General features: G+C 44.7%; 1 protein-coding gene across 1 annotated transcript in view; it reads left to right on the top strand.

Annotated features, from left to right (window-relative positions):
- Window positions 1-21,127, top strand: part of rsu1 (Ras suppressor protein 1) — a 197,260-nt gene that overhangs the window by 6,859 nt on the left and 169,274 nt on the right. Inside the window, exon 3 of the mRNA XM_033013184.1 lies at window positions 9,112-9,162. Within this exon, the coding sequence (XP_032869075.1) occupies window positions 9,112-9,162 (51 nt within the window). The remainder of the gene's footprint in view (window positions 1-9,111; window positions 9,163-21,127) is intronic.

Raw genomic sequence — 21,127 nt, 5'->3', positions numbered from 1 at the left:
TTAATGTTTTTACAAAATTCCCCGTTCTCTCTGCTGCCCCCGCTGGCGGCAGGGGCGAGGGACTATAAAAACAAGGAAGTGGTGTGCCTCACTCACTCTTCAAGATGGAGAAGGCAGAGGGTCACGTTTCTCTGAGCTGTGAATAACACTGAACACATGTCTACTCAAATGTAAGTGCCCTTAGTGGTTCTAAAATGCTTGCAGAATGTGTCTATTGGTTCTAAAGCTTGCAAAAAAAGTGTCTATTGGTTCTAAAGCTTGCAAAAAAATGTCTCTTGGTTCTAAAGCTTGCAAAAAAATGTCTATTGGTTCTAAAGCTTGCAAAAACATGTCTATTGGTTGTAAAGCTTGCAAAAAGTGTCTATTGGTTCTAAAGCTTGCAAAAAGTGTCTATTGGTTCTAAAGCTTGCAAAACAATGTCTATTGGTTCTAAAGCTGGCAAAAATAGGTCTATTGGTTCTAAAGCTGGCACAAATACGTCTATTGGTTCTAAAGCTGGCACAAATAGGTATATTGGTTCTAAAGCTGGCAAAAATAGGCCTATTGGTTCTAAAGCTGGCAAAAATAGGCCTATTGGTTCTAAAGCTAGCAAAAATAGGTCTATTGGTTCTAAAGCTGGCAAAAATAGGTCTATTGGTTCTAAAGCTGGCAAAAATAGGTCTATTGGTTCTAAAGCTGGCAAAAATAGGTCTATTGGTTCTAAAGCTGGCAAAAATAGGTCTATTGGTTCTAAAGCTGGCAAAAATAGGTCTATTGGTTCTAAAGCTGGCAAAAATAGGTCTATTGGTTCTAAAGCTGGCCAAAATGGGTCTATTGGTTCCAAAGCTGGCCAAAATGAGTCTGTTGGATCCAAAGCTGGCCAAAGTGGGTCTATTGGTTCCAAAGCTGGCCAAAGTGGGTCTATTGGTTCCAAAGCTGGCCAAGGTGGGTCTATTGGTTCCAAAGCTGGCCAGAATGGGTCTATTGGTTCCAAAGCTGGCCAGGATGTGTCTATTGGTTCCAAAGCTGGCCAGAATGGGTCTATTGGTTCCAAAGCTGGCCAGAATGGGTCTATTGGTTCCAAGGCTGGCCAGAATGGGTCTATTGGTTCCAAGGCTGGCCAGAATGGGTCTATTGGTTCCAAGGCTGGCCAGAATGGGTCTATTGGTTCCAAGGCTGGCCAGAATGGGTCTGTTGGTTCCAAGGCTGGCCAGAATGGGTCTGTTGGTTCCAAGGCTGGCCAGAATGGGGCTGTTGGTTCCAAGGCTGGCCAGAATGGGGCTGTTGGTTCCAAGGCTGGCCAGAATGGGGCTGTTGGTTCCAAGGCTGGCCAGAATGGGGCTGTTGGTTCCAAGGCTGGCCAGAATGGGGCTGTTGGTTCCAAGGCTGGCCAGAATGGGGCTGTTGGTTCCAAGGCTGGCCAGAATGGGGCTGTTGGTTCCAAGGCTGGCCAGAATGGGGCTGTTGGTTCCAAGGCTGGCCAGAATGGGTCTGTTGGTTCCAAGGCTGGCCAGAATGGGTCTGTTGGTTCCAAGGTTGGCCAGAACGGGTCTGTTGGTTCCAAGGCTGGCCAGAACGGGCCTGTTGGTTCCAAGGCTGGCCAGAAAGGGCCTGTTGGTTCCAAGGCTGGCCAGAACGGGCCTGTTGGTTCCAAGGCTGGCCAGAACGGGCCTGTTGGTTCCAAGGCTGGCCAGAACGGGCCTGTTGGTTCCAAGGCTGGCCAGAACGGGCCTGTTGGTTCCAAGGCTGGCCAGAACGGGCCTGTTGGTTCCAAGGCTGGCCAGAACGGGCCTGTTGGTTCCAAGGCTGGCCAGAACGGGCCTGTTGGTTCCAAGGCTGGCCAGAACGGGCCTGTTGGTTCCAAGGCTGGCCAGAACGGGCCTGTTGGTTCCAAGGCTGGCCAGAACGGGCCTGTTGGTTCCAAGGCTGGCCAGAACGGGCCTGTTGGTTCCAAGGCTGGCCAGAACGGGCCTGTTGGTTCCAAGGCTGGCCAGAACGGGCCTGTTGGTTCCAAGGCTGGCCAGAATGGGCCTGTTGGTTCCAAGGCTGGCCAGAATGGGCCTGTTGGTTCCACGGCTGGCCAGAATGGGCCTGTTGGTTCCAAGGCTGGCCAGAATGGGCCTGTTGGTTCCAAGGCTGGCCAGAATGGGCCTGTTGGTTCCAAGGCTGGCCAGAATGGGCCTGTTGGTTCCAAGGCTGGCCAGAATGGGCCTGTTGGTTCCAAGGCTGGCCAGAATGGGCCTGTTGGTTCCAAGGCTGGCCAGAATGGGCCTGTTGGTTCCAAGGCTGGCCAGAATGGGCCTGTTGGTTCCAAGGCTGGCCAGAATGGGCCTGTTGGTTCCAAGGCTGGCCAGAATGGGCCTGTTGGTTCCAAGGCTGGCCAGAATGGGTCTGTTGGTTCTAAAATGGTTCATACTAGCACTCCAGAAAGCCCCCCCCCCCCCCCCCCCCCTCCCCCCTCCCTCCTCCTCCGGTTGGCTTGGGTGTGTCTTGAAATTGAAAGGCACTACCTACTGCAAATTGTGGCATGATGTTGAAAGGCACTACTTACTGCAAATGGGGGGCGTGGGTGCATTGGCCTGAATTTGAAAGGCACTACTTACTGCAAATTGTGGCTTGAAGTTGAAAGGCACTAACTGCAAATGGTGGCTTGATTGCTTTGGCTTGAAGTTGAAAGGCACTACTTACTGCAAATGGTGGCTTGGGAGCTTTGAAGTTGAAAGGCACTACTTCCTGCAAATGAAGGCTTGGGCGTGGCTTGAAGTTGAAAGACACCACTTACTGTAAATGGTGGCATGAAGTTGAAAGGCACTACTTACTGCAAATGGTGGCTTGGGTGCATTGGCTTGCAGTTAAAAGGCACGACTGTAAATGCACTTACTTCCTGTTTGCACTGTATATTGAATTTAGATAAAACGCTACCACTTACGGCTGTGATTTTTGGCCATCTTACTCAGTCCCCCTCCGCTGAGCAGATGCAGAGAATTCTTCCCATCAATGAAAAATAAGTGTTATTAGTGTTTTAAAAAATGTTGAGAATCTCTCTCCTGTCAATCACCCCATGAAAGCCACACCTTTTCCAGTGGGGGGGGGGGGGGGGGGGGGGGGAGGGGTTGTAAAACCCGGAAATGTGGGTGTGGCTCAGTCTCTGCAAGATGGAGGAGGGAGAGGTCACAACTCGCTGTCTTTAGTGGCTTTGCACCCTACTTCAAATGGTGTGAAACTGCACTTGAATTTGGTGGCCTTGCACCCTGCTAAAAGTGGTAAGAAACTGCACTTGAATTTGGTGGCCTTATACCCTGCTTGAAATTGAATTTCAAGGATTAGCCGTGAGTCAACTACCAGCCCACCAGCCGTGAGTGAGTGAGTTGACAGCACAACAGGCTTGATTGACAGACGCCAGCCCAAGAATCCATTTGGCGCTCAATTTGCATACTAGCCCTCTGGAAACCAGTCCCTTCAGCCCACAACACCCATACTAGCGCTCCAGAAACCCCCCCCCCCCCCCCCAACTGGCCACCAATATTAGAATTGGTGGAGAGGTGGAATATTGCGTTGGATGACCAGCCCTCCTGTGTGATGCTGGGACCCAACGGGTCCCACTTAGTCTAGTAATTATTGTAGATCTCTCTCTTTTTCCGAACCATGTGTTCAATTTCCCTTGAAAACCATGACTCTTTCCAATTTTTACTATTTCCTTTCAACCGAACAGAGACATAAAGATTCTGTACTCTTAAAATTTAACCTTTAAATGTCCTCCATTTCTCTTCCACATCTTTCCCATAAAAAAAATGTCCCAATTCACTCCTTTTAAATCCTTTCGCATCTCCTCAAAGTTAGCCTTTCTCCAAAAAAAAATAGTAGATAAGTATTATTAGTGTTTTACTTAATGCAAATTGAATTAATTTGATATAAAGTTGTTTGAAGCACTGTAATTGATTACCTTTAATAAAAAAAAATATATTATAAAAATCTCAACCCTAGGTCCAGTTCTGACCCTCTCCATAATGATATTGAAACTAATGGTATTGTGATCACTGGACCCGAAGTGTTCCCCAACACATACCTCTGCCACCTGACCTGTCTCATTTCCTAACAGGAGGTCCAGCGCTGCCCCTTCTCTAGGAGGTATCTCTATGTATTGCTGCAAAAAACTATCCTGCACACATTTTACTAACTCCAAACTATCCAGCCCATTTACAGAATGTGTTTCCCAGTCTATGTGTGGAAAATTGAAATCTCCCACAATCACTACCTTGTGCTTACTACTAATATCTGCGATATCCTTACATATTTGCTCTTCCAATTCTTGCTCCCCATTAGGCAGTCTATAATACACCCCTATAAGTGTTGCTACACCTTTCCTATTTCTCAGTTCCACCCAAATAACCTCCCTAGACGAGCCCTCTAATCTATCCTGCGAAAGGACTGCTGTAATATCTTCCCTGACAAGCAATGCAACACCTCCACCTCTTGCCCCTCCAATTCTATCACACCTGAAGCAACGAAATCCTGGAATATTTAGTTTCCAATCACAGACCTCCTGCAACCATGTTTCACTGATCACCACAACATCATACTTCCAGGTGTCAATCCAGGTCTAAGCTCATCCACCTTTCTTACAATGCTCCTAGCATTAAAATATACACATTTAAGAAACCCATCCCCTTGCATTCTTTGTTTATTATCTTTTTCTTCTTTCTGCCCTACATTTTGTGTCCGAGTGCTACCCTTCTCTGCCTCACACACTGACTGCTAGCTTTCCCAATTTCAGTCCCTCCCCCCCAACCGTTCTAGTTTAAAGTCTCCGCAGTAGCCTTTGTAAATCTCCCCACCAGGATATTGGTCCCCCTCGGGTTCAAGTGCAACCCATCCTTTTTGTACAGGTTGCACCTCCCATAAAAGAGGTCCCAATGATCCAGAAACTTGAATCCCTGCCCTCTGCACCAGTCCTTCAACCATGCCTTTATCCTCCACCTCGCTCCGTTCCTATTCTCACTGTCGCGTGGCACAGGCCGTATTCCCGAGATTGTTACCTTTGCGGTCCTTCTCTTTAACCCTCCTTCTAACTCCCTAAATTCTCCTTTCAGGACCTCTTCTCTTTTTCTACCCATGTCATTGGTACCTATATGTACCATGACCTCGGGCTCCTCTCCCTCCCATTTCAGGATATCTTGGACACGTTCAGACACATCCCAGACCCTGGCACCAGGGAGGCAAACAACCATCCGGGTCTCCCGACTGCGTCCACAGAATTGCCTGTCCCCTATTACTACTGCCCTCTTCTTTTCCTTACCGTTCTGAGCAACAGGACCGGTCTCTGTACCGGAGGCCCGGCCGCTGTTGCTACCCCCAGGTAGGCTGTCCCCCCACCCCCCCCCCCAACAGTACTGAAACAGGAGTACTTATTGTCAAGTTGTAAAGCCACGGGGTACTCTCTAGTCCCTGCCTGTGCCCCTTGCCCCTCCTAACCGTGACCTACTTGCTTGCCTCCTGTGGTCTTGGAGTGACCACCTCTCTGTAACTCCTCTCAATGACTTCCTCGCTCTCCCTGACCAGACGGAGGTCATCGAGCTGCTGCTCCAGGTTCCTAATACGGTCCCTTCGGAGCCCCATCTCGGCGCATATGTTGACGTCTGGAAGGCTATCAGATTCCTTGACCTCCCACATCTGACATCCAGAACAGTAAACTGCCCTGGCACTCATACTCCCCTCTTACCTAGGATACAATGAGAGGAGTATAATAAGTACAATACAATACAATACAAACTGCTGGAAGAAATTAGCAGTGATCTGACTCCCAATCAGCTGCTCCCTCTTGTCTGCTTCCACCAATCAGCGGCTTCCTCAAGCCCACTTGTTTTGAAATGCGAATGGCACGTTGCAGATTCCTCCCTGTGCGACCGACCTGATGAGTTTCTCTCTCATTTTTTTATCCCCTCAAGATTCTGCTATCTGCAGTTTCTGGTCTCCTTGCTCTTCATTGTAACAGGAATGTGTTGACACTGAGCTCTCCTTTTCTCGCTTTTAAAATCTCTTCGCACACTAAATGTTGCTTTTACCTGCCACTTCCAATCAACCTCTGCATGTTCGTATCAAATGCTTTCATAAATAGCCTTGTGCCAAATTAGTGCTTTCATTTGTAGACTAGTCCTATATTATTACATAACCAATTTAAAATCAGGTCACTGGTCCAAAAGTGTGTTTCCCCCTCTGACATTTTGGTCACTTGCACTGCTTCATTTCCCGTTTGGAAATCTAGTTTTGGCCTCTCTCTCGAAGTGCCCATGGTACATTATTTGTGAACTTTTTTTTGGATGCAGTTATGCTAATCCCAGTCGATATGAAGTAACTTGAAAGCAGCTACTCTCACAACTTATTATCCTTGTAGGTGTCTGTGATTTCCATACATATTTGATGCACTATGGGGGAGGGGGTGTGGGGGGGTTGCTCTAATTTTTCCGTCAAAGCTCCTGTCAAAGTGATCATCTCTTATTCTGAGATAATCCACCGCATATCTTCTCCAAAACTGCTGTGATGTTCTCCCTAAATCAAAATGGCAACTCCACCGCCTTCCCATCTCTTGCGAGCACCTCTATTGTGCCTGTAGCATCTTTAGCCATGTCGTTGAAGAGGTTAGGAGACTCTGTGCCAACCTTGTTCGAAGTATGTGCACAGCATGAGTTTGTTTGTGGCTGAGGAGGGAGGTGGTGTTACAGAGTGGAGTTTATGATGCACCACAAATTATGGTGGGGTGTGATACAGATTGCGATGAAGAGATAGTACTAAATTTAATTGAAGGAAACTAGGACTTGCCCAAGATCTTATGCCAGATTTACTGTTCAGTCCTTGTACTGATTCAAGGTATTGTGGCTCTGATATGGTTGATTCTAGTCTGTATTCTCGCCCTCTGGTACCATATCCCTGAATGTGATTTGCCCCAACTTGTTCAGTTTTGGAAAGTAATGGCTTAGTCATCACATCCATGTTTTTTAAATTCATTTCCCATCTATTAATTCAGTCTCATTCATTGCATAATTATAAATATGTTAAATATTGTTTGTTTAATTGTATAGAATATTTTGAATTCAGTACAGAATAGCTATTATATCCCTGCAGTTGCAAGGATGACTGGATGCACGTTATTAAACGCAATCTTTTCCCATAGTAGGAGAATCGAGAAGCATAGGTTTAAGTTGAAGGCAGTAAGATTTAATAGAAACCCGAGCGGTAACTTTTTTTAAACAAAGGATCGTTCATAAGTCATAGGAGCAAATGTAGGTCATTCGGCCCATAGTTTCCCCAGAATTGGTGGGTATATGAAATTAGCTGCCGGAGGAGGTAATTGAGGCAAGTGCTATTGAGGAAATATATAATAAAATTGCTCAAATGATAAGTTCTTAAGGAACTTGTGTTAAGTTGCAAGAGAAGGGTTTGGAGTTGGGACTTTCAGAAATACAGGCCTCCACAAAGAAATAAAGAACAAAGAACACACACAGGAGAACAGATGGCTTATCATAACATGGAAAGGTTGATCTGAATAGGTTGATCTGAACTGTTTATAATGGAAGTTGTAAATGGGATCTTTCTCCATGACATGGGCACCATCCTTCTTCCTTTGTGACACATCTCAGAGTTTGGCTGTGTCATTTAAGGCGATTTATGGTTGCCTATGTAGGCACCAAGGGTAGATACTAGACTGTGAGATGGTTTGTGCTGTTTACATGTGTTTATGTTGGGATAAGAGATAAGACAGAGGTGATGGTTGTGTGACCTTTGCAAAAGGATTTCTTATGGTTACCAGAAACTGAGAAAGTAACTCTGTTTTGATACTCTTTCATTTGTTGTGAGGAATGCTTTTAGTGAAGAAGCGTTACATTCCTTTCCTCCAGAGATAGTAGGGGGAGGTTGTAATACAGAATGAAATTAGACCCGAGCTTGGGAAGAAGCAATCAAGTGTGACAATTAATGGCCTTTATGTGTCTGTAGTTGGGAATTGTGTGATTAGAACTTTGTCTTTATCACTTTGTAAGAATGAGGCAAAACTCATCTTTAATCTTTGTAATCCATAAGTAACTGTATTTTAACTATGTGGTTGTAAGGAAATTAATTGTGAAGTGTATTGTGTTTAATTATGATTGTAAGTATTAGACTTTGTTTAAATCGGAGTTTTAGAAATAACTTTCTCTTCCAAAAGTGAAAATATGTTTTGTATGTATGTGTGTGATTGTTGTATTATGTATATATTCTGAGAATTAGTTGTATATCTGTGGTTTTGCTTTATTGAAATAAAATGATTTTGAGCAAAGAGGTTGAAGAAACCACAGAGGGGAAGAAGGTTGTAAAGGGGCTGGAAAAGGGAAAATCATGTGACTATACGTGTTGTCAATCAATGGAAAGGATTTAGTTGATTGGTTAATGCAAATAAGTTAAATGTATGGTAAACCATAATGATTGGTTAATAGTTTGCCACTCCTTTTGTGTTATCCTTGTCTTTTACCTATATAATGTGTTACATTTATGCCAAAGTCAGTAATTCTTTCGACCTGCCCCAGAGTTGCTAACTCTGTGTTGGAAGGTATAAAGAATTCTCCAGCGCTGACAGAATAAAGAACTGATTTTAGCAGCAATGGTTTGACTCAAGTTTTCTTGAATTGGACTGACGAAAATAACTCATTTTAACACTATCTCAACGTTTAAGAAGAATTTAGATGTGTACATGAATGGATAGGATAGGTTTAGAGGGATATGGGCTAAACGCTGGCTGGTGGGACTAGTGTAGATGGTACATGTTGGACAGTGTGGACAAGTTGGGCTGAAGAGCCTGTTTCCACTCTGTATCACTCTATGACTCTAAAAGGCATTGGCAACAGCAATTTGCTTTTTTCCCCCCAAGATTCACAGTCTTTAGGTTCAGGTAATGTACTGCTGTGAGTTTTGAGTATTTTAATTTAATCACATTGATACAAAATGAATTTCTGTCAGTTAACGTGAAATCCCCTTTTCCCCATTGAAATCTCTGTTAAATGGTTAAAGATCATTTAAACAACAAAAATGCTTATGAATTGATTCTATATGATAGAAACTGACGTAATGAGTTCAACTTGTATTATTCTTTTTATTCTGTTGCAGTTACTCTATCCAACATAACCCAACTGGTGCTGAGTCATAACAAGTTAACAAGTAAGTAAGCTTGAGTGCTAATTTTAATGAACTGCTGCTGTGTTTGCACAACATGTACTGCTAGTTTTCAAGTGGGAGTGTCAAGTTCTAGATGGGTCACATTCTTCAATATCTTAAAGTTCAAAGTAAACTTTATTGTCAATTCAAATAATGCAACAAGTAGTTACACAGAGGATTGACATTGCGTTTCCCCATACTCCAATGAGCAAGTAATATTTATAACACAGACAGACAATATACCAATAAAGATAGACAATGGACAAATACATTATATAAAATATTCACTGTGCCAGAGTGTAGTAACATTTTGTGGTATATTATTAAGGTGCAATAATAAAAGGTGCAATATAGAAAAGTGCAAATAGCATCCTGCAGACATTGAGTTAAAGTTAATTTGACAGTCAGTTGGTCTTTGTTTGTGTAATGTTCATGGAATTTTCTTGAGTGTGTTGAGTAGTCTGATGGCCTGAGGGAAAAAGCTGTTTTTGAATCTGGTGGTTTTGCTCCGCATGCTGTGGTAGCGCTTGCCGGATGGTAGGAGGGTGAACAGTTTGTGTGCTGGGTGGGTGGTGTCTTTGATGATATTGGTTGCTCTCTTGCGACAGCGAGATGGGTATAAGTCCTGGATTGCTGGTTGGGGTGATCTAGTGATCTTCTCTGCTGTCCTCACCACTCTCTGTAGGGCCTTCTGGTCAGCAGCAGAGCAACTGCCATACCAGACTGAGAGACTGCTGGTAAGAATACTCTCAATGGCACCCCTGTAAAAAGTGGTGAGGGCAGAAGGGGGGAGGTCGGCTCTCCTCATCCGTCGAAGGAAGTGGAGGCGTTGCTGTGCTTTCTTGACTAGGGAGATGGTGTTGGTGGACCATGTCTGATCATCTGTGATGTGCACTCCCAGGAACTTGGTGCTTTTCACAGACTCCACTGCACTGCCATTTATGGTGAGTGGGGTGTGTGCTGTCTGTTTCTTCCTGAAGTCCAGTTATTTATTTTGTTTTATTGACATTGAGTTGAAGGTTATTGATGTCACACCAGTTGATGAGTTGTTATTAAGATAATGCACAGCATGGCAAGATGCTAACCAAGTGCCAGCCCTTCTAAAGCAGTCTGCCAGAGAATTGGGCTTGGGTCCCTGGCAATGGGAGTGGGGCTGATAATATCAGGAATTGCATATCATAGCACCCTATAGTAACAGTGACTATTGGAAGATCCTGTACAAAAACAGGGGGGGGGGGAAGGAATAGATAAGGTAGGGTAGTAAGAATCTTTTTCCTTCAGCGGGGTGTCTAAGATGAGGGCGTAGATTTGGTAGAGAGACATTTGCCATGTTTCTTCAGGCTGATGGGGGGGGCGGGAAGAAGAAAGGAAGAGGCTGAGTGGGCTGAGGGAGAGCTGAGAAGGGGAGGGGAAAGCAGGGACTACCTGAAATTAGAGAAGTCAATGTCCATACTGCTGCCGTGTAAACTGCCCAAGCGAAATATGAGGTGCTGCTCCTCCAATTTACGGTGGGCCTCACTCTGGCCATGGAGGAGGTCCAGGACCGAAAGGTCGGATTCGGAATGGGAGGTGGAGTTGAAGTGCTGAGCCACCGGGAGATCAGGTAGGTTATTGTGGACCGATCGGAGGTGTTGGGCGAAGGGATCGCCAAGCCTATGCTTGGTCTCAATGATGTAGAGCAGCTGACACCAAGAGCAGTGGATGCAATAGATGAGGTTGGAGGTGCAGGTGAACCTCTGTCGCACTGGAAAGACTGCTTGCATCCTTGAATGGAGTCAAGGGGGGAGGTAAAGCGACAAGTGTAGCCGCCAGCCCAAGAATCCCTTCAGCGCACAACACCCAACTAGCACTCCAGAAAGCACCCCCACTGGCCACCAACATTGGAATTGGTGGTGAGGTGGAATATTGCGTTGCGGGACCAGTCCTCCCATGTGATGCTGGGACCCAACAGGTCCCTCTTAGTCTAGTATATTTATATTTGTGTATGTGTATATGGTTAGCCACTCGTGATACGAACCCTCGGCTCTGGCGGTTAGGCCATGTGACTTGGTTTGGCAGGAAGAGCGGGTCACTGGTCTCCCCTGGGGTATATATACACTGCTGGTAAAGCCTTTGCCACTTGTTGTGGTTCTGAGGGCTGTTTTGTGTTAACTGAATAAATAACACTTTGTTTGACAACACGTGCTCGCTATGTTGGTGACCCCGACAGTCCAAAATAGTTATTTTGCGTTGCAAAAATGGATGCTGCCGACACTCAACCTGCCGATCCAGCGCAACAAAAGGCTGTCGAACTTAAGATGTCGGTTTTCTGGATCTCTCAGCCCATGGTGTGGTTCCAGCAGGCCGAGGCCCAGTTCCACATCCACCGAATCACAGCCGACGACACCGCTACTATTACGTGGTCAGCTCTCTCGATCAGGAGACGGCCAGTTGCTTGGTTCTTTACCTATGCGAGCCACCAGCTGCTGATAAGTATGAGGGCCTCAAGGCGCCGCTTCTCCTCGCATTCGGGCTCAGCCACCTGGATCGAGCGGCATGGCTCCTCCACATGGGTGGGCTCGGCGACCGCAAGCCATCGGTCCTTGTGAGCGTTATGTTCACACTGATGGACGGCCACTGGCCCTGCCTGCTCTTTAAATACGCCTTCCTGGAGCAGTTGCCGGACGACATCCATCTGCACCTCAGATGAGAACTTCGACGACCCCCTGCAACTAGCAGAACGCGCCGACGAGCTGTGGCTGTCCAAGCAGCAGGGCAGCGGTTCGCTCGATCGTGTATCGACAGCGCCTTGAAAAACATAGCGACCAGGGGCAGCGCCCTGGGTGGGCACAGCTGAGTCTCCCGCTCTGGGAGAAGCCGGTAAGAAGTGGTGCTTCTACCACCAATGCTGGGGTTCCGCGGCCCGCCAATGCCGCTCGCCCTGCTTGTTTCCGGGAAATGGCGGGTCCGGCCGCCTGTAATCGCCTCGACAGTCGGACAGATACACCGCCATTTCATGCGGGCTTAATCACTGTTAGTCGATGTGAGGAGGCAACGCCTCGATCGTCTTCCCTTTCAATTCCGTGCCTCTGGTTCTGGGGGGGGGGGGGGGGTCCGGTGGTGGCCCATGGTGATTAGCCACTCGTGGTGCGAACGCTTGGCTCTGGGGGTTGGGCTATGAGACTTGGTTTGGCGGGAAGAGAGGGTCACCAGTCTCCCCTGGGGTATATATACTGCTGGTATCGCCTTTGACTCTTGTGGTTTTGAGAGCTCTTTTGTGTTAACTGAATAAAGAACACTTTTTGACAACGCTTGTCACGCGATAAAGTAGTCTTTATTGGTGAATGCTTAAGTGGGGAAGTAGTTGGGATGGACTATACGATCTTGGAAAGCAACACGTTGAACTGTTCGATGGTCATTACTAAGAAGCGATCATTGTGCATATTCAGAAAACAAATAAAATAATTGGAATTGCATAAATAAACCAATATTGTAAACATTGATCTGGTCACAAAGTTGAATCCGATATGAGGAATGAAAGGCAAGCTTCTGACTGGGCATAATGCAGAGGGCATAGGGTTAAGGTGAGGGAGGAAACCTGAGGGGTAACTTTTACAGACAAAGTGTGGTTGGTGTAGGAACGAGCTGCTGGAGGAGGTAGTTGAAGCAGGTACTATCACAATGTTTAAGAAACATTTAGACAGATGCAATAATAGGACAGTTTTAGAGGGATATGGGCCAAATGCAAGCAGTTGGAACTAAGATGGGACACGTTGGCTGGTGTGCGCAGGTTGGGCTGAAGGGCCGTTTTCCATGCTGTAGGACTGACATAGATAGTGGGAAGATGCTGGATTCAATTATAAAAGAGAAATAGCAGCACATTTGGATATCTGTAACAGGATCAGTCCGAGTCAGCATGAATTTACGAAGGGGAAATCGTGCTTGATTAATCTTCTGGAATCTTTTTAGGAAAATGGACATGGGAGAGCCAGTGGATGTAGTGTACCTGGATTTCAAAAAGTCTTTGATAAGGTCCCACATAGGAGATTAGTGGGCAAAATTAGAGCAAATGGTATTGGGGGTTGGGTACTGACATGGATAGAAAATTGGTTGGCAGACAGAAAACAAAGAGTATGGATTAACGGGTCCCTTTCAGAATGACAGGCAGTGACTAGTGGGGTACCGCAATGCTCTATGCTGGGACTGCAGCTATTTACAATATACATTATTGATTTGGATGAAGGGATTCAAAGTAACTTTAGCAAATTTGCAGATGACACAAAGCTGGGTGGCAGTGTGAACTGTGAGGAGGCTTCGATGAGGATGCAGGGTGACTTGGACAGGTTGGGTGAGTGGGCAGATGCAGTTTAATGTGGATAAATGTGAGGTTATCCACTTTGGTGGCAAAACAGGAAGGCAGATTATTATCTGAATGGTGTCGGGTTGTTAAAAGGGGAATTACAATGAGATCTGGGGGTCCTTGTTCATCAGTCATTGAAACTAAGCATCCAAGTACAGCAGGCAGTGAAGAAAGCTAATGGCATGTTAGCCTTCATAACAAGAGGAGTTGAGTTTGGGAGCAAAGAGGACCTTCAGCAGTTGCAGCGAGACCACACCTGGAGTATTATGTTCAGTTTTGGTCTCCAAATTTGAGGAATTACATTCTTGCTATTGAGGGAATGCAGCGTAGGTTCACAAGGTTAATTCCCGGGATGGTGGGACTGTCATATGTAGATAGAATGGAGCGACAGGGCTTGTATACACTGGAATTTAGAAGGATGAGAGGGTTTCTTATTGAAACATCTAAGATTATTAAGGGATTGGACACGCTAGAGGCAGGAAACATGTTCCCAATGTTAGGGAGAGTCCAGAACCAGGGGCCACAGTTTAAGAATAAGGGGTAGGCCATTTAGAATGTAGATGAGGAAAAATCTTTTCACCCAGAGAGTTGTGAATCTGTGGAATTCTCTGCTTCAGAAGGCAGTGAAGGCCAATTATCTGGATGCTTTTAGATAGTTAGATAGAGCTCTTAAAGATAGTGAAGTCAAGGGATATGAGGACAAGGCAGGAACTGGGTACTGATTGTGGATGATCAGCCATGATCACAGTGAATGGCGGTGCTGGCTTGAAGGGCCGAACGGCCTACTCCTGCACCTATTGTCTATTGATTCTGAGTCTAAAAGTTGTCGGGGTGATGCTTGTCGGGATGATGACAAATGGTAGGTGACCAATCTCACTTGGGGTGAAAATGGGGATAACAATATTGTTTGTACAGTTGAATTCTATTTAATCTATAGATGTCCAAGACAGAAGTAAGAGTGGAGTGGGTTAGCAAAATAATCTGGCAGCCCTTCAGAAGTTTGAGGCTATTTACAATCTGAATAGTCATCCAGATTGTGTTCGGTCTTTCCATTGTAGAGGATATCACCGTGAGCTGTGAATAGATGGCACTGATTACTTTAACCATAGGTATGTGTTCCCCCTGATGAGACGTGGATGCGATTGACACCAAAAGGGGTCGTTATAGCATTAGAAACATAGAAATTTGTTATTGATGGCATTGGTGAATCGAAACTTTGGCATTCTTTGGCCAGTAGTTACTCAATCTCGTTGCTTTTGAGGAAACCCTGGGCTGGGGAGAGTGTGACAACAGAATGTTTTACATACAAGATGCTTTTTATTTGTCACATGTACAAATTGGCACAGTGAAATGTATGGTCGCCATACGAGTAATAAAGAGCACGTAACACAAACATCCCCACACGGTGGGATCAAAGTTTCCCACTGAGGGAAGGCTCCAACATTCAGTCATCCTCCTCTGTTGTCCTCCCGTGATCGGGGGGGCTTCCGAACCCCCCGCTGTCGCTGCTACAGGTGGCCCGATGTTCAGGCCCGCTCGCTGGGATGTGATGAGGGAGTCCATAGTGTCAGGGTGGTCTGCAGGAGTCACCAGTCCTAACCAATGCTCTCACCGACCCAGCCTCAGTGCAGCCCTGAGCCCCACAGCCCTGATTGGCTACACTGCTTGCACCAGCCTACCTAACACCGCAAGGACGGACCACATCAAGCTAATCGTGATCAAGAGTGAATCCATCATAATCCTTCCACATCTCAAATCTTCCCCTTCTTTTTTCTTCCCAACCTCCCCACACACAAGGTCCATGTTGTATCTCCTGCTTAGTCCTTGGTGAGGAGACTGCCCATTGCGGACACTACATTTAAAATTATTTTGGTGAATTGAAAGGGTGCAGGTTTAAACCAATATATAAACAAGACGAATTGCAGATGCTGGTTTAAACTGCCCTGACACTATGGACTCCCTCATCCTTGCTGTTAATTTTCATTGTGAGGAGGATGCAAATAAAAATGGAGATGCAGTTTGTTGGCATCTAATTGGTCTACCGGAGGACTGGGAGAAATTCAGAGACCAGCAGATGAGGACAAAGGGCTTAATTAGGAAAGGGAAAATAGATTATGAAAGAAAACTGGCAGGGAACATAAAAACTGACTGCAAAAGCTTTTATAGATATGTGAAGAGAAAAAGATTAGTTAAAACAAATGTAGGTCCCTTGCAGTCAGAAACGGGTGAATTGATCATGGGGAACAAGGACATTGCAGACAAATTGAATAACTACTTTGGTTCTGTCTTCTCTAAGGAAGACGTAAATAATCTGCCAGAAATAGCAGGGGACCGGGGGTCAAATGAGATGGAGGAACTGTGAAATCCAGGTTAGCCGGGAAGTGGTGTTAGGTAAATTGAATGGATTAAAGGCCGATAAATCCCCAGGGCTAGATAGGCTGCATCCCAGAGTACTTAAGGAAGTAGCCCCAGAAATAGTGGATGCATTAGTGATAATTTTTCAAAAATCTTTAGATTCTGGAGTAGTTCCTGAGGATTGGAGGGTAGCTAATGTAATACCACTTTTTAAAAATGGAGGGAGAGAGAAAACGGGGAATTACAGACCAGTTAGTCTAACGTCGGTAGTGGGGAAACTGCTAGAATCAGTTCTTAAAGATGGGATAGCAGCACATTTGGAAAGTGGTGAAATCATTGGACAAAGTCAGCATGGATTTATGAAGGGTAAATCATGTCTGACGAATCTTATAGAATTTTTCGAGGATGTAACTAGTAGAGTGGATAAGGGAGAACCAGTGGATGTGTTATATCTGGACTTTCAGAAGGCTTTCGACAAGGTCCCACATAAGAGATTAGTATACAAACTTAAAGCACACGGTATTGGGGGTTCAGTATTGATGTGGATAGAGAACTGGCTGGCAGATAGGAAGCAAAGAGTAGGAGTAAACGGGTCCTTTTCACAATGGCAGGCAGTGACTAGTGGGGTACCGCAAGGCTCAGTTCTGGGACCCCAGCTATTTACGATATATATTAATGATTTGTACGAGGGAATTGAATGCAACATCTCCAAATTTGCGGATGATACGAAGCTGGGGGGCAGTGTTAGCTGTGAGGAGGATGCTAGGAGGCTGCAAGGTGACTTGGATAGGCTGGGTGAGTGGGCAAATGCATGGCAGATGCAGTATAATGTGGATAAATGTGAGGTTATCCACTTTGGTGGCAAAAACAGGAAAGTAGATTATTATCTGAATGGTGGCCGATTAGGAAAGGGGGAGATGCAACGAGACCTGGGTGTCATGGTACACCAGTCATTAAAAGTAGGCATGCAGGTGCAGCAGGCAGTGAAGAAGGCGAATCGTATGTTAGCATTCATAGCAAAAGGATTTGAGTATAGGAGCAGGGAGGTTCTACTGCAGTTGTACAGGGTCTTGGTGAGGCCACACCTGGAGTATTGCGTACAGTTTTGGTCTCCTAATCTGAGGAAAGACATTCTTGCCATAGAGGGAGTACAGAGAAGGTTCACCAGACTGATTCCTGGGATGTCAGGACTTTCATATGAAGAAAGACTGGATAGACTCGGTTTGTACTCGCTAGAATTTAGAAGATTGAGGGGGATCTTATAGAAATTTACAAAATTCTTAATTGGTTGGACAGGCTAGATGCAGGAAGATTGTTCCCGATGTTGGGGAAGTCCAGAACAAGGGGTCACAGTTTAAGGATAAGGGGGAAATCTTTTTGGACCAAGATGAGGAAAACCTTTTTCACACAGAGTGGTGAATCTCTGGAATTCTCTCCTGCAGAAGGTAGTTGAGGCCAGTTCATTGGCTATATTTAAGAGGGAGTTAGATGTGGCCCTTGTGGCTAAAGGGATCAGGGGGTATGGAGAGAAAGCAGGTACAGGATACTGAGTTGGATGATCAGCCATGATCATATTGAATGGCGGTGCAGACTCGAAGGGCCGAATGGCCTACTCCTGCACCTATTTTCTATGTTGCTATGGTCTGATTTACTGAAAGTAACTGCTCTCTCCTGTTGGACGATGAATCTCCAGCTTAAATGGAGTTTATTGCCCTATGGCTTGGAAGCACCAATAGTATTAAACAAGAATGTTTAATATTTAGTTTAGAGATACAGCACGGAAACAGGCCCTTCGGCCCACCGGGTCCGCGCCGACCAGCGAACCCCGCATATTAACACCATCTACACTCACTAGGGACAATTTTTACTTTTACCAAGCCAATTAACCTACAAACCTGTACGTCTTTGGAGTGAGGGAGGAAACCGAAGATCTCGGAGAAAACCCACGCAGGTCACGGTGAAAAATGTACAAACTCCGTACAGACAGCACCTGTAGTCGGGATCGAACCCGGGTCTCCGGCGCTGCATTCGCTGTAAGGCTGCATCTCTACTGCTGCGCCACCGTGACCGCCACTGATGTCCAGGAAAGGCCCACTGTGATCCATCAGTGTGTCCTTTACTGTACATCATGGTAAGTCTTTCACTTTATGTTGTGCCAAATGGGGTTTAGTGGCTTTTATGCTGGTGCAAAAGTAGTTCACAGGAGTGACCAATTTCTGTAATAGTATAATTATTGCTGGAACCACTCCTATTTAGAATTGATCTTCACCAGAAATGAAGTGAGTTAGTGATATTGAACTCTTACTCTACTATTAATAGTCTTTGACAGCTTAGCCCAGGGGTGCCTTTGTGAAATCTGTGATGGATCTGTCAGTGCAGAATTGATACTGAAATATTTCAAACAAACTGCTGTGTTTTTGACCCTCGGAGTTCTAGCAGTTTTATCCCTTTCTTTGCTTTTGGGTGCAAAAAGGAGTGAAAATTCAAATGCCTGCCACTGTACAATGCTTTTAATAAAATAATCCTTTTGCTCTGGTTTTAAACCATCGGTTTCTGAGCAAGGAACCTATTGGGCTGTGCTCTTGATTTGGTTTTCATCGCTCCATCCAAATTCCTTAATCAAGCTTACAGTAACATGACAATGTCACCAGTATTTTTATTTGTATCCACTGCTGTGAAACACCTTAGAATACCTGATAATATTTTAAGTTGTTAAATGCACAATTCATTTGTTACAGAGCAGTGTGACATGCTGTTGAGGATCTGTCAGAGATTGTCCCTCCTGACTCGTGTGCCTAAATTCTGCAGTGGGCATTAACTCGCACAACCAAATGGAGGGTATTCCTTTACTCGTGCAATTTTACATGATGTTGTTTGGCTTAAATAAAGAGCCTTTCTCAAAATATCCTACCCTTGAATGTAATACCAACTCTTTTTAATTGAATAGTCACTCACTGAAATGTTTCGTGACCTATACTATGATCCCTAATAATAGACGGGTAATGGTAGAACAGTTATGTAAGCTTGTTGTAAGGATTACATGGTCCAGTTTATTTTTAACCACAAATCAATATTTGTAAAAGTCAAATCCTTAGTGGCTGTTTTCTAGCCTGATATTGACATCACAATGTCTAATTGGTTATCATATTTGTCTCTAGCCACTTTATTAGATGTTAATTGCTGTGGAAAGCACACTCTTGTCCGAGCTGTCAACGTGAATTCTTCCAAAACTTCTTGCTTCACATAAGAGATGAGTGTGAAGGTACAGAAGCAGGATAATATGCCTTTGTTTCTGCTTGGCAGCTATTCCTAGCTAAAATGGGACACATTGAACTGGCATGTGCGATTTCAATTACAGCAAAACTATCATATCTCCTCATCACTTCTCTGTCCATCCAGCAACACCTTCTGGATGTATAATTAACTGTAAAATACATATGTTTCTGTCAAAGACACTGCTTCTCCTCTGGTGTGGTGTTTTGCAGAGCTAATCCTCATATTCTGCGATTCAATGTAATCTCTTGTAACATGGTGAAATGCATGTCTTTTTGAGTGCAGGTTGCCCAACTTTTTGCAAAATGACTCTAGCTGGTGTTGGTCTTGCTCATAGTTGCTAGGATGTGCAATATGAAGAATTTAGAACATTGAACAATACAACAGACCACGTCTGTACTGATCATTCAATCTAACTAATCTCAAGTGCCAACATATAGTCGGTATCCCTTGGTCCGTGCCTATTCATCTATCTGTCTAAATGTCAGTTAAAACAATACTATCATATCTGCTTCCACCATCTGCCTCTGTTACATGTTCGAGGTACTGATCTTTTTAAACTGCCTCAAATCTCGGATCACTCAGTCTGGGTTGCAGAGTGAGAGGTTGTTGATCAGTCAATGCCACTTAATGGGATTGTTAGGTAGCACCTATCACTTTGACAGGTAAATTGGATTTTTCAGTTTTTGAAATGGGAATACCTGTGGAATTTTCAACATACTCTAGTGGATACTAGTAATCCATCTGTCGTGGAGCAGTTTGGTTCATGGTGCAGGTGGACCTGGAGCGTTATCTTAAGAGCCACATTTAGAATGCTAACTAATTCCAGTCTATATTACCCATATTCTTGGCAACTTCTCAATAGCCACTTCTCTATATCATGTTAAGAATCAAAATGGTTGAATACTTGGGTGGGTACATGGATAGGAATTATTTTGAGGGATTTGGGCCAAAAATGGACGAATGGGATTATCATAAATGGGGCCACTTGGTCAACAAGGACTAGTTGGGCTGAATGGCCTGTTTCCGTGCTGCATGATCGGCTCTCTATGACTGATCGTATTAATCAGGGAGATTAAAAACTAGAAAACACAATTTCATCTTAATCCAATGTGTATGCCCTTATCTTTATCCTGCTTTTGTGTAATACATAATTATTTTTATTTCTTGTTCTGCAATTCTTCCATTCAAGTACAAGTTTATTAACTTCAATTTCTGTTGTGTAATAGATCAGCTGTAGATGGGGGGTGGGAGATTGCAACCTTCACATGGTCCGCCCTGTTTCAACGAATGCAATCAACCTGGTGTGCACATTCAAATAGGATCAAATAGAACAAGTTGTCCTACAACTTTAGGCTGTGCACGCCATACACAAGAAGAAGAAGGAGCTGTAGATGGCGCCAGAATGCAAGTCAACCCCAAATGGTGTCAAGTGTATTTGAGGTAGCTTGCTTCAGGCAGTGGTAAGCACCATCCCGTAGCTAACACATCCAGATTTGTGACTAATTTTATTAGTGTGTTGAATGATAAAAGTAATCTGGAGTCCTTAAGTAAAGAGTTACCCCTGCTTTTTCCTAAAGTAGAGTGCTGGTGTTGGTTTATTCCTATCAAATGTGCTGAGATGGCAAAAAATTGTTTTGCATTTGATCTAGGCAGATATACATAGTATAACAAGTAGTGCACAAGAGAAAATGGTATGCAGAATATAATGTTGCAGCTACAGAGAAAGTACAAAAAAAGTGAAAGGCCAGCAACAAAATAAATTTGGAAGTTCAGGAAATGTGTCCATAGCATATGACGTTTGTTCAGTAGCTGATAATAGCAGGGCAAAAACTGTTCTTGAATCTGGTGATATGTGCTTTAGGATTTTGTATATCCAGATTTATGGGGCAGGGGTCAAGAGGGAATATGTTGGCTGTTTTCCTGAGGCAGTACGAAAATGAACAAAACAGTGCTTAACTAAGTAGGTTTATTGGCCAAGTATTCACATACAAGGAATTT

This window comes from Amblyraja radiata, chromosome 2, assembly GCF_010909765.2.
Source record: "Amblyraja radiata isolate CabotCenter1 chromosome 2, sAmbRad1.1.pri, whole genome shotgun sequence".
NCBI classification, from domain to species: domain Eukaryota; kingdom Metazoa; phylum Chordata; class Chondrichthyes; order Rajiformes; family Rajidae; genus Amblyraja; species Amblyraja radiata.
The sequence above is the reverse complement of the archived record's forward strand: the minus strand, read 5'-3'. Positions and strand labels throughout refer to the sequence as shown.